We start from the raw sequence: 13,857 nt of genomic DNA, 5'->3' as shown, positions 1-13,857 counted from the left end.
AAAAAATAAATAGAGGCTGGACAGCTAACAATGGTTAAGAGCATTGGCTGCTCTTGCATAGGACCTGGATTTGGTTCCCAACACCCACATAGCAGCTCACAAACATCTGTAACTCCAGTTTCAGAGGATCTGACACCCTCCTCTGTGGGCACCAGTGCACATATGCTGTGCACATCTATACATGCAGATAAAAAAGCTAATACACATAAAGTAAAAATAAATCTTCTTTAAAATGAGCATATTATGTTTTTTAATTTGATTAAACAAATACATGTAAAATAAAACACACTTTTAAGAGCCTGATAGCACAGGCCTGTCACTTGGGAAAGTGATGCAAAGAGTTACAAGTTCAAGGCCAGCCTGTGCTACAGGGTGAGTTCAGTGCTGGCCTAGACACAAAATAAGTGAAGACCAGGGGAATACAGCAGTGGTAGAGTGTTCCCCGGCATTCCAAGGCCCCGATACGATCACAAGCAGATAAAGAACCACTTTTATGGCCCCAGGGATAGAACTCAGGGTCTTGTGAATGCCAGACAATGCTCTGCCACTGAACTATATTCTCAGACCTGTGTGTGTGTGTGTGTGTGTGTGTGTGTGTGTGTGTGTGTGTGTGTTCTCTCTTGCCACCTTGAGTGTCCTAGGGTTTGAACTTGGATTATTAGGCTCAGCAACAGGAGACCATACTTACTGAGCATTTCCCTGACCCCAGGGCTTATTTTAAATGTCCAGGGAATATTCCCTTTTCTGAAAAGGTCTCCAAAGAACCATTGGTGTCTGTCCTAATGCTTTGACAAGTGTTTGTGCAAAAAAAAAATAATAAAATAAATAAATAAATAAATAAGACAAAAACAAACAAAAAACCCAGTAGTCTAAAAAGAGTATGATTTAGAGGCCAAAGTTTCCTCCCAGCACTTTGCAGACAGCAGCTCCATCTCCCAGGGACAACCTCAGATTCCAGTCCAGCTGCGGGTGCACTCAGCAACGCAGCCCCCCCACATCAGCTTTTTCTGTGTGTTTGAACTGACCACAAAGCAGCTAGAAAGGTCTACTGTGGCCTCTGTCCTTTCATTCCACTGACAATGGAATTCTTTTATGGGCACATGTATTACATCCCGTATATAATGACCAGTATTTTGTGCTCATAATCTTGACGTCTGCTTTAGCTCTAACATTGTCTATGTTTCAGTCTAGGGCATCAGGGCCCATAGTAGTATAAAGAAAAAAACCTGAAATGAGGATTGGAGCTGAGACCAGTGGTATCATGCTTGCCGGCACCGGTGAGAAACTAGGTTCCCTCCACAACGGAGGATCAGGACCATAGACCATAGCGTCTCTGGTCTGAGCCCACCCAGGTGTACACCTTCCTATAAATAAAGGCTTTGGCATCTGGAGAGGCAGCTCCGTAGTTAAGAGAGCTTGCTGCTCTTCCAAGGACTTGAGTTTGCATCCCAGCACCCATAACAGGCAGCTCATAGCCACTGTAACTCCAATTCCAGAGAATCCAACCCCCCTCCTCTGGCCTCTGAGGGCACCCACACGCACGGGCTACACACACACACACACACACACACACACACACACACACACACACAGGGTACACACACACACACAAATTTAAAATAAAAAAAAATTAAAAATGGGATTTCAAAAGTATTAAGTTTTTTCCAGTCATCACTCACGAGAGCCCCAAAACTGGGGCCTGAGAGGGCTAACCCCAAGAAGCAGAGGTGCAGGCTGGGTAACTGCTGACGTGGAGCCCTACAACTGTGAGAGGGCAACAAGGCACGTGGTGCCCTCAAGTTGTGTCAGGAACTCCCTGGGCTCTGGGTGCTGTGTTTTCAAAGTTCTAGGGCTGCAGCTTGGCTAGCAGAAAGCTTGCTGAGTGTACGTGAACCCTCGTCCCATAGCAACGCTGCAGAAACCAGGTACAGTTTGATAGCTAATGGCACATTCCTCTCATCTTCGTTTTCTTGATTTTGATTATTTTTTTATAAAGGATTTATTATATATACAGTGTTCTGTCTGCATGTGTCCCTGCGTGCCAGAAGAGGGCACCAGATGTCATTACAGATGGTTTCGAACCATCATGTGGTTGCTGGGAATTGAACTCAGGACCACTGGAAGAGCAGCCAGTGTTCTTAACCTCGGAGCCATCTCTCCAGCCCATTGCTTACTGCTTTTAAAGACTTAATTTTTATTTATGTGTATGTCTGTATAAGTGTATGCCACGTTGCTTGGCTGCCATCAGAAGCCAGAGGAGGGCATCAGAACTCCCTGGAGCTGGAATTACAGGCGATCGTGAGCCACCCAGTGTGGGTGCTGAGGACAGAACTCAGTTCTCTGGAAGAGCAGCAAGCTCTCTAAGTCACTGGGCCACCCCTGTGGCACATGGCGCTTGTTCTTTTATTTTTAAAGATAGTGTCTCACTACGCAACCCCTGAGTGTCTTGGAACTTGAGAAGCCGATCAGGCTGGTCTCAAACTTTCTATAGTTCTGCTGTCCCAGCCTCTTAAGCGCTGGGGTCACAAAGATGAGCCATGACAGACAGTGGTGGCACACGTTTTAATGCCGGCACTTGGGAGACAGAGGCAGGTGGATCTCTGTGAGTTCAAGGCCAGCCTGGTCAATAGAGTGAGTTCCAGGACAGCCAGAGCTGTTACACAGAGAAACCCTGTCTTGAAAAAACAAACAAACAAATAAACAAACAAACAACAAAAGCACAAAGAAGAGACACAGTACCTCCTTGTCACCTTTTATTTAAGGTTTTCTTTCAAGCGCTGTCATACATTGAATGCAGCTTGCACAGTGTTAATGTGTTGACTTTTTATGTTGTTCTATAATTAGGACATTTTCTCACAAGCTGTGTGTTAGCAGGAAGATGCAAGGGCCATTTAAATCCCCTTTTAACTTTTAGTTCAAGTGCCTTGGGATTGAAGTTTACAACATCTGGATCCAACTCTTTCTTGGTGCTTGAAAACTGAACAGTCTAACTTTGTAAGAGAGAGCACTTGCTGGCTTGGATGTCTTGATGCTCTTTTCCTTTCAAGATTTATTTCACTTTTAAAGATCATGTGTATGTGTGTCCGTGAGGGGGGGGGGGTGTGTGTACATGAATGCAGGTGCTGGTGGAGGCCAGAAGAGGGCGTGAGATCCCCTGGAGCTGGAGTTACAGGTATTGTGAGCCACTCCATGTGGAAGCTGGTGCTCTTAACTGCAAGCCACTGTCTCAACAGTCTTACGTTTAACCTTGTGTTTATTGAGCTATACAATTTCCCCCATTCCCCTTCCCCACCCCTCCCCTACACCCCCCACACTCCCAATTTACTCAGGAGATCTTGTCTTTTTTTTTTTCCCATCCCTAGGTGGATCCACGTGTGTCTCTTAGGGCTCTCTTTGTTGCCTAGCTTCTCTGGGGTCTGTCTCAACATTCGTAAATAGGCAACCTTCAGGTGATGGTGGCGCACGCCTTTAATCCCTCCCTCAAGGCCCCCTTACATCCTCCGGCTTCAGATCTGCTCTTGGACCCTCGGCTGCTCCGGTGTCCAGCCTCTGTGGTTGGCTAACGTTACTGTCCATACCAAGTAGCCGAGGGCCCTCCCCAGCCCAAACCTCTGTTCTCATTTCAGTACATCCCCATGCCAGTGCTCTATGGAGTCTTCCTCTACATGGGTGTAGCCTCCCTGAATGGCATCCAGGTAAGATTGTGTCCTCCCCAGGCTAATGTGACCTACGGTCAAAATTCCCTGCCTAGTCGTGTGATACCAAGACTCTAAGTGCTTGCTGTGCTGATTCTGTAAAAGGATAATGGTGCCGATACTGATGCTCCCTCAGTCGACTGCGCCAACACAATGACTATACTAGGTACCCCACAGGTATCATGCAGTCTATGTCATTAGGCCCTTGGGTCCCCATTTTACCTGTGGATAAATCAAGGCAGATGAAGCTAACACTGATGAGCATTTCCTCCTCACTTCCCTGAAGATGCTCTACGAAAGAGAAGATTTTTGTCTTGTTCTGACACACTGAGGCCAGGGTCCCGGGGCAGTTTGTGCTGCAGTTAAGTTAGTTGCTTTTTCCTTAAAACGTTGAATGCATTCACATTCCTCCAGGCTATTTCCTTTATCCGGTACTCAGGGCCCCTCCCCTATATTATACGTGCCTAGATTCTGATAGCCCGTCCTGATTAGGAGTCCTCTTTCCGAGGCCCGACAAGATCATCGCTCACCCTAGTCCTGTAGCCTTTGGCCCGAGCCTGACCTCCCGGTTGAGTTCTATTGCCATATTCTTGCCAGTTCTGGGAACGGTGTAAGCTTTTCCTCATGCCAGCCAAGCACCAGCCGGATCACGCCTTCCTTCGCCATGTGCCCCTTCGCCGGGTACACCTGTTCACCCTGGTGCAGATCCTCTGCCTGGCACTGCTCTGGATCCTCAAGTCAACCATGGCCGCCATCATCTTCCCAGTCATGGTGAGGAGGAGGGTGTGGGGAGAGGCGGTGCCACCAGGAGGTCCAGGGGGCCAGTGAGCAGAGAAAGTGTCAGAGTAACAGGACCCTGCAGGGACAGCCCACATGCTGATCTAGGGCAAAAGCCACCAGCCTCCCCCTCTGCCCCCCCACCCCGTGGGTAAGCGGATGGGGTGGGCCTGGAGAAGCAAGACAAAGCGGAAAGCGAGCTCCCCGTGTTGAACTTCAAGCTGGTTGGAAATAGCAGTATAATTGTAAGCGTTTCACCCTGTAAAATCAGTGCATGTGGCAGGCAGAGACCAGATTCCTAGACTCAAGAACTGGAGAGTGTGCACTGGGCAGGGTCCCAGCACGAGGGATACTGCGATCTCTGGGGCTTGCTGGCCAGTTGGTCTTGGGGACATTGGGATGGCTGCAAAGACACTAGCCACAATGGTTCCTGAATCCAACCAACCGAGGAGAAGACAAGCTCACAGTTTTCTCTGAGCTCCCACAAAACTTCAGCCTTTCTGACCCGTCTTCCCACCCTAGATCCTGGGCCTTATCGTTGTTCGAAGGCTCCTGGACTTGATTTTCTCCCAGCACGACCTGGCCTGGATTGACAACATCCTCCCGGAGAAGGAGAAACAGGAGACGGACAAGAAGAAGAAAAAGAAAGCGGTCCATGAAAATCCTGAGGAGGTGACAGCGACAGGCAGCAGACACGGAGCCTGTCCACCTCTGCTGGGCTGAGGGGTGGTTTTCCTGGGTGGCCTGGGAATATCCTCCCAGTGATATGGGCTGGTAAGCTTCCCTGCCGAGGGACAGCTGATGGATGGCCACACCCACCCTCCCGTGGCAAGTGCCTGGGGGCAGGACCGGCTCCAACATGGAAGGCGGTTAGGAGGAGGGTCTCCAGAGAAAGGAGCAGGCCTGGGGGAGGGCGTCCAGTGGGAGCTCATGACAAGCCAAACCCCAGGTGGTGGGCCTGCTAACAGCTTGCTTGGGCCTGCCCTCAGGGTGTTAGGGACGGAAGTGGGAGGGGCTGTGTCTTCACTGAGGGCAGAATAATCCCACCTGCCCTTGCATCTCAGCCCTAAAACTGTCAGGGACTCAAGAGCGAAGGAGTTAGTCCAGACCGCATAGTAAATCTCAAAACGTTAGGCAGAAAGATTTTGTGATTCAAGCACTCATTACAAATAGTGACAATTGTTCCTCAAAGGAAACAAGACCTCCCAAGATGGATATATAGTCAACTGTGTAAGAAAATAATAATATAATAATAATAATAATCAACCCTCCCACTTTGATCACACCCTCTCCCGACGCCTTGCCTAGTTCCCAGTCTCCCCCATTTGACTCAAGCCCATAACCTTCATCTACCCTATGCTGGGGGGGTCTCGTCATTTGCAAATGAAGATTGTTCACAAAGAGACCCTTGCTGACTGGGGAGAACAATGCTTAAGCCAGTCTCCAACTATGATGGCTTCCTCATCCTTAGTAGCTGTCCTCTTTCAGGAGGAGAGCCCTCAAACAACAACAAAAACAAACTGTGCAAAGACAATTTCTTAAAACAAAGAAAAAGTGTCCTGGGTCTGGGGATACAGCTCAGTAGATAGGGCACTTGCCTGGCATGCATGAAGCTGTGGGTTCAATTTCCACTGCCTTATAAACCAGGCATGGGCATGCATACCTGTCATCCGACACTTAGGAGGTAGAGGCAGGAGGGTCAGAAATTCAAGGGCATCCCCAGACACACAGTGTGTTTGAGGCCAGTCTGTGGAGGAAGGAAAAATGTCAGGGAGGAAAGGTAGAGTCCAATTGGCTTAAGAGTTGACATTTTTAAATTGTGTATGTCTGCCAGTGTGTGGGTGTGTGGCTGTGCGCGTGTGGGCCCGTGGAGGCAGGGGAAGAGCCGTTAGACTCCTGAAGCTGGAGTAACAGGTGATTGCGGGTGCTGGGAAGCAAACCCCAGTGCTCTATAAGTGCAGCTGGAGCTCTTTTTTGCTTTGTTTTCTTGGTTTTGTTTTTCGAGACAGGGTTTGCTCTGTAGCTTTGGAGCCTGTCCTGGAACTCGCTCTGTAGACCAGGCTGGCCTCTAACTCGCAGAGATCCACCTGCCTCTGCCTCCCGAGTGCTTGGATTAAAGGTGTGAGCCACCGACGCCCATCGCAGCTGAAGCTCTTCACTGCCCTTCAAAAGTGTCTTTAAAGACAAATAAATGCTTTTTCTCTGTGGCTTCTTCAGTAAGCACCTGAGATACTCCCATGTGCCAGCAGTTACTCCAGGCCTGAGAGAAAACACTTCTGCGTTTTACAACACACACATACTCAGTGGAAGAATGGGGTCTGAGTCACAAACCCATTTTAAAATGTGCCTTTATGTCAGCGTCAGTACAGGGAGTCACAGTGACTGCACACAGGGCAGATTAAACTGTTCAGAGTGACGTTCCCGGCTGAATTCCTGCCTGTCTCCTGGGTCTATAGTGCAGTGGGTCACTGCGCCCCAGAACCTCCGCGGGCCTGCATGTTTGCCACAGCCTCACGGCTTGGTCTGTGTGGAAAGAGAATGGTGGTTTACACTGTGTGTGTGCGCGCGTGTGCATGTGTGTATTGTGTATGTGTGTGTGTGTGCGTGTGTGAGTGTGTGTGCGTGTGTGTATGTATGTGTGTATTGTGTGTGTGCACGTGTGTGTATGTATGTGTGTATTGTGTGTGTGCGTGTGTGTATGTATGTGTGTATTGTGTGTGTGTGCGTGTGAGTGTGCGTGTGTGTATGTATGTGTGTATTGTGTGTGTGCGTGTGTGCGTGTGTGTATGTATGTGTGTATTGTGTGTGTGTGTGTGTATATATGTGTGTATTGTGTGTGTGTGCGTGTGTGTGTGTATGTATGTGTGTATTGTGTGTGTGTGCGTGTGTGTGAGTGTGTGTATGTATGTGTGTATTGTGTATGTGTGTGTGTGTGCGTGTGTGTATGTATGTGTGTATGTATGTGTGTGTGTGAGTGCGTGTGTATGTATGTGTGTATTGTGTATGTGTGTGCGCGCGTGTGAGTGTGTGTATGTATGTGTGTATTGTGTGTGTGCGTGTGTGTGCGTGTGTGTATGTATGTGTGTATTGTGTGTGTGTGCGTGTGTGTGTGTATGTATGTGTGTATTGTGTGTGTGTGCGTGTGTGTGAGTGTGTGTATGTATGTGTGTATTGTGTATGTGTGTGTGTGTGCGTGTGTGTATGTATGTGTGTATGTATGTGTGTGTGTGAGTGCGTGTGTATGTATGTGTGTATTGTGTATGTGTGTGCGCGCGTGTGAGTGTGTGTATGTATGTGTGTATTGTGTGTGTGTGCGTGTGTGTATTGTGTGTGCGTGTGTGCATGTGAGTGTGTATATGTGTGCATGAGTGTGTGTGCATGTGAGTGCGTGCTCGTGTGTGCATGAGTGTGTGCATGTGAGTGCATCTTCTGTCTCAGTGAGGAAGTCTGAGCGTTGTGTGGGTGCTCACTTACTTTCCCACTGTGTCTCTCCAGCCCCAGTTCCTTCCTCCCTCAGTTATAAAGATCCCTTTGGAAAGTGTCCCATCAGATCCCCAAAACGGTATCCACTGCATTGCCAGTAAGTAAGACATCTGCTGCCTCTTCCCCCTACTCCCCTAACAGACTTCGGCGTGTAGCCCGGTGGTTTAACTGTTTTAGATGCTGAGATCCTGGGCTAGGGAGAAATAAAAGTGACTAGCCAAGAGCGTAGGAACTCCAAACATACGGAGACAACACAGACAGACAGACAGACAGACAGACATACTCACACACATACTCACACACACACTCACACGTATACTCACACACACGCACACACGCACGAGCATTCTCCACTCTTCACTTTAACAAGACCTCCATTCCTAACTTTACTTTGGACCCCGTGGCTCTGCTGGTCTTCCCGCTCATGGTTTTAGAGCACACCTGTCTAAATGTAACCCTTGAGCCACCCATGTTTTCCTGGGACTGTGCTGATTGAGAGCTCCTCGGGCTAAGCGTTCCCTGTTAGAGAGCCAGCTGGGTGACTCCAGACTCAGGTGCTGACACTGATGACTGGGAGGTTGCTTAGGAAGGATCAGCTTTTTCTCATGAAGACCCTTCTAGATCCTCCATAGCCTCTAATCCTTCCCTAGTGATAGACACCTGCTCTTGGAGTCCCTGAAAGATAAATTGGAGCCCTGACCCTGGAGCTCCTATCATAGGACTTGTCACCCTTCCAGGAGGCCAGCTCTAGGTGGCCAGCACATCTTCAGGAGTCCTTAAGGACTTTGCATCATAGCACCCGGTCACCTCAGGCTCCTCCCTCTCCTGACCCACCGTCTGCCTTCCTCTCTAGTCCTTGTCCTCCCCAAGCCTCACTTTCTCCTAACCAGCTAAGAGTCCCCTATGTAAGGGATTGAGGCCGAAGCCGCCCACCTCTGTGAGGCCCCGGTATTCCTTGTGTGCAGCATTGGCTATAGGGTTGAGGATCATGCTGGAGAGGAGAATGTTGCCCTGTACGCGGCTGAACCCGCCCACAGCTGGCATTTCTATCTCACTCCAGGAAAAAGATCTTCCAGTTGGAGTTACTCATTCTGATTCTTCCTTCAGTGGCTCGGAACTGGATCGGAGGTAAGAAGGCCACTGGGCACTTCTCTTTTTCGCGCGTGGGTATGGGGTAATTGGATCAAAGGTAAAAAGGTTATTGGGTACTTTTCTTCTTCATGCGCGTGGGTATGGGGTTATTTATTGCCTGGGCCATGAACAACTTCTCAGTAGGTACACTCATAAAGAAATGACTCCCTCTCCAGCAGCCATAAGTTGCCAGTAGCTTCTCAGCTAAGGATGGGGCCTCGTATGAAGTGGACTTGTGAGGATCAGATCAGAGTCTGAGCAGTGGCTGAAGGCTGGCCCACCACTGGGAGACAGGTAGCGAGCAATCTGCTTATAGAGAGCAATGGTGTGTTCTCATGGACATGGTTACAATGCACGAAGGAACTCAGCTTTATAAAAGGGAAGTTACTGGAAAATACCGCATAGAATACTGGAAGCAAACATAGAAAACAGAAAGCAACGTAGAGCACAGTGAAAATATGGCTTAATTATCTGTTACTCAAAGCTTGGGGGAAATGCACACAAACGATCAAAACACCAGGCGCTCTAGGAGCAACAGTGGGTGTTAGTTATCACAGGTGAGAAAAAGGATCTAGGAAAGCGGATAGAAGGTGGAGATAGAAACGTTCCGGCAAAGGACTAGGTCCTGGCCCAGTGGTTATGGCTTGCCTAGCATGTAGAAATCCCTGTTTAATCCTCAAAGTTTATGAAACCAAGGATGGTGGTACATGCCTGTAATCCAGCAAGGGGTGGGGGGAGCAGAGCCAGGGGATCAAGAGTTCAAGGCCAGCCTGGGTTATATGAGAGCCTGTCTCATTAAAAAAAAAAGTTGCCCCCCCAGGGAAGTATTCAAGGCCCAGGTGCCAAGAGCCCTCCCATCAATGCAACGACTTGGCATTCTTGATGAAGCGCCATGCATGAACAGAGTCTTGCAGACGGTGGGTCCTGGATATGACTCAAGCTGCTTGGGTGTTCAGTGTCAGGGTGTGTGGGTGCCTGTAGAGGCCAGAGAGGACGTCAGATCCTCCAGAACTGGATTTATAGGGGCTTAGGAGCCACCAGCAAGGGTGCAAGACCATCCCTGTGCAGGAGGAAGCGCTCTAACCACTGAGCCCTCTCCCTCCCCACAGAGTACATCTTCACATTAAAAAAGAGAAGCTCACCCTAAACCAGCTCTCCGCCCCAACTGCAGGCAAGAGCCTAGACCAAGATAGAGACTTTTTTGAAACAGAGCCACAGAACAAGTTCATAAATGCAGGGAATTTGGTTAGCTAGAGATGGCGCTTGTGATATACACTGGTGTTTCCCCAAATCTGTGAGAGTATGAGAGGGCTTCTCCCTGGAGCGGAAAGCGTTCGGTGACAGTGACTTGGCTGGATGGGTGGGAGTTGGGAGGGCTGGTGAGATGGCTCTTAGGTTAAGTTCACCAGCAGCTTTTCCAGAGGACCCAAGTTTGGTTCCCAGCATGGCAGGTTGGATCCATCTGTTATTGTAGTTCTGGGGGGATCTGAGCCCCTCTTCCAGACTCCCAAACACCAGGCACATATGTGGTGTAGAGACACATAGTGGGCAAATACTTACATACATAATTTTTTTTAAAAAAAAAACTGGGGGCTGGAGAGATGGCTCAGTGATTAAGAGCTGAGTGGCTGCTCTTCCAGAGGACCCAGGTTCAATTCCCCGCACCCACATGGCAGCTCACAACTGTGTGTAACTCCTGTTCCAGGGAATTTGACACTGTTGTGCCAATGCACATAAAATAATGTTAAGTAGATTTTAAAAGTTTTAAAAGTCTGCCAGGCATGAGGTGAGGTGCCACACTTGGAGTCGTAAGGGACTTGCAGACAGAGGGACAATATCATGTGTGAGAGCAAGCATGGACACATGGAAAGGCTGGTGATCTCAGCTGCCTTATCCAGGACAGAAAGACCTGCCTGATGCACGGCCTGGGCCAGAGCAGAGGAGAAAAGGCCAGTACACACACACACACACACACACACACACACACACACACACACACACACACAGGAAAAGTGGCCAGTTCAAACCCAGCAGGCTCTGTCTGCCAGGCCATGGGGTCTGGATGCTGTCCTTTGAACAGTGAGAGTAGAACACTCAGATCTATGATTCAAATGGTTGCCTCTGGCAGCCATTTGAATCGGTTAAAACAGGCTGGAACCAGTTCAGGGGTGACGGTGAAAGCCCAGCAGATGGAGGCCACTTGGGTTCAAGGATACAATATGCTCAGGCCTCTGGGAGGGGCAAACGCAGGAGACTCAGGAATTCAAGATCCAGTCTTAACTACAAGGCAAGTTTGAGGCTACACGAGACCCTGTATCAAAAAACAAAACAAAAAGGCCAGCAAGATGCCCAGTGGATAAAGGCGTTTGTCACCAACCCTGGTGACCTGTGTTCAGAGAAATGGTGGCCCACACCTTTAATCCCAGCACTTAGGAGTGTGGGTGTGTCTCTTAAGTTCAAGGTCAGCCTGGTCTGCACAGCATTACACTTCTGGAAAAAAATAAAATAGGATCTGAGCCAGGCAGTGGTGGCGCATGCACACCTTAAATCCCAGCACTCGGGAGGCAGAGGCAGGTGGATCTCTGTGAGTTTGAGGCCAGCCTGGTCTACAGAGCTGGTTCCAGGACAGCCAGGGCTACACAGAGAAACCCTGTCTTGAAAAACCAACCAACCAAACATGATCTGAGTTTAATCCCTGGAACCTACACCTGCATTGCCCTCTGATATCCACTCTTAAACTCTCCACCAAACACCCGTTAATAGAATGTAATAATTTTTCTGCACTTAAGTAGCCCAGATTGGTCTTGAACTCAGATCTGTCTGAGTGCTACCTGGCTTGTAATTTTTTTTTTTTTCTTTAAGATGATAAGCAATGACTGACAGGACTTTTCCATTAGCACCCTGTTCGGTGGCTGGTGCTGAACAAAGCCAAGACTAGGTATTAATTCTTTATTCCCAATTTGTCTTACTCAGCATCACCCTACACTTCAAAATCTCCTGTCCGGCTTCACCTGCTTTCAGTTACTCACCGAGTCCAGTCTTCATGGTGCCGCAGGTGAAGATAGAGATGGAGTCTGACAATGAGGACTATGGGAAGCAGGTGGATGGGGAGACGACACTCTAGCACAGGGCTGCTTTCCCAGGCTGGGGACAGCATGCAGGCTGGCTGAGGCTTCCTCTAGAGTGCGTGTTTCTTTATCCACAACTGGAGGTCTATCTGTGATGTCCAAGCTCTACTCTTCCCTTTGCAGTTATTAAAACACTCGAAATAGAACCCTTTAAAATGCCACCCAGTCTAAATATAACCTTTCTTCTGAAAGGAGCAAGAGTGTTTTCCACGGTTGCCGGTGTGATAAGTGAGCAGTGTTGGACTCCTATTTGAAGTATGTAGTGACTTAGTAACTCCCATTTAGAATATTTACCGATTGAGTATCTTTTAAAGGTTAGATTGAAATCTGGATAGCTTGAAGGTCTAAGTGTGCTCTGAAGGTTTGCACATTTAGAAATGGCGGAGAATCATTTTGCCTCGTTGTGCTTGAAGTTGAGTCCTTTCTGCTGTAGAAGTGTGGCTGGGCTGTCCACACTGAAAGACCAGTTCCAAGATTACTAGTGGGAGAATCCATGTATTGGTGGGTCATTTTTATTTGATATCGGAGCTATGTACCCTCAGCTGTCCTGGCACTGCCCACGTAGACCAGGCTGGCTCAGAACTCAGAGGACCACCCGCCTCTGGGATTGACTAAAGGTGTGCATCTCACCTGGCTGAGTGGAGTGTTTAAGACAAAATATAGCTTGCTAACTGAACTCTTAAGCCAACCCAATGACCCGTTAAGCTTGCCACTGGCTTCATAACCTGCAGCACACTTTTTGATGAGTGTGGGTAGGTCCATCCGCCCCTGCCCCTGCCCCACACAATTTTTGCAATAGCTAAGGCCCGATTTCTAATCTCCCGGACACTGCCTGTTAGGTGGCTAATGTTTGTAATCAAACTAGTACTTTATACAAGTGGCTGGAAGAAAAACCATCCGAACTTGAGCCAAGACCACCCACCTCTTCATCCAAACCCTTTCCCAGATAAAGTTGCTTATCTTCCTCTGTACCAATCCTGGGAGAGCCAACAGCACACAAGTTTCAAAGCTTCACTGGTCTGTAATAGCACTCTATCCAGATTAAACTGTAGCATTTTTAAAGATCCAGAGGTAAGTGTGCTTCATTGATCAAGCGAGCTGGGAAACCAGGTAGCTTCCAGAAGTTTGGTATAAATCGACCCATGTAATTTTTTTTCCATAAGTATCACTTGTATTTTGTATATACATGAACACTTCAACCTCAGCACTCTTTAATATGCTCACGAATTACTTCTCCATTCACTTAAATTCTTTCCCATTTCTAATGTAAACAGCACTTAAATAAAATTGTCTGCTTATCTTACACCATGTTTAATAACTGAAGGACATCAACAGTCATGTCCTATAGCATGTATCATACCTGACTTATAAAAATATCCTCAGCAAGGGAGCTGGAGAGTTTGCCCAGTGGTTAGGGGCATTTGAGTCTTTGAGCCTAAATCCAAACACCCATGAGAACACACAGGGTTGGAAGTTCACCTTGCACCTTCTAGTTTGCCAAATAATTGCACAGTAGGAACGAATATATTTATTGCACACATGGGTACATGTGTTGAAAACTCTGCAAGCAAGTCCTTTGTAGTGAGTGGTAGGAACAGCTTAGAAGATTCCCAGTCGCTCACATATATATTAAAGATTAGTAA

At 48.2% G+C, this 13,857-nt stretch overlaps 1 protein-coding gene across 1 annotated transcript in view; it reads left to right on the top strand.

Moving 5' to 3' along the window:
- The window catches only part of Slc4a5 (solute carrier family 4 member 5), a 65,004-nt gene extending 56,894 nt beyond the window's left edge, over positions 1–8,110 (top strand). The window contains exons 20-24 of the mRNA XM_051203252.1: positions 3,627–3,695; positions 4,293–4,466; positions 4,995–5,144; positions 7,968–8,052; positions 8,097–8,110. Of these exons, the coding sequence (XP_051059209.1) occupies positions 3,627–3,695; positions 4,293–4,466; positions 4,995–5,144; positions 7,968–8,052; positions 8,097–8,110 (492 nt within the window). The remainder of the gene's footprint in view (positions 1–3,626; positions 3,696–4,292; positions 4,467–4,994; positions 5,145–7,967; positions 8,053–8,096) is intronic.
- Positions 8,111–13,857: the final 5,747 nt, after the last annotated feature.

Source organism: Phodopus roborovskii, unplaced genomic scaffold (assembly GCF_943737965.1).
Source record: "Phodopus roborovskii unplaced genomic scaffold, PHOROB, whole genome shotgun sequence".
Lineage (NCBI taxonomy): Eukaryota > Metazoa > Chordata > Mammalia > Rodentia > Cricetidae > Phodopus > Phodopus roborovskii.
Note: the sequence above shows the minus strand (reverse complement) of the source record. Positions and strands in the feature narration are given on the sequence as shown.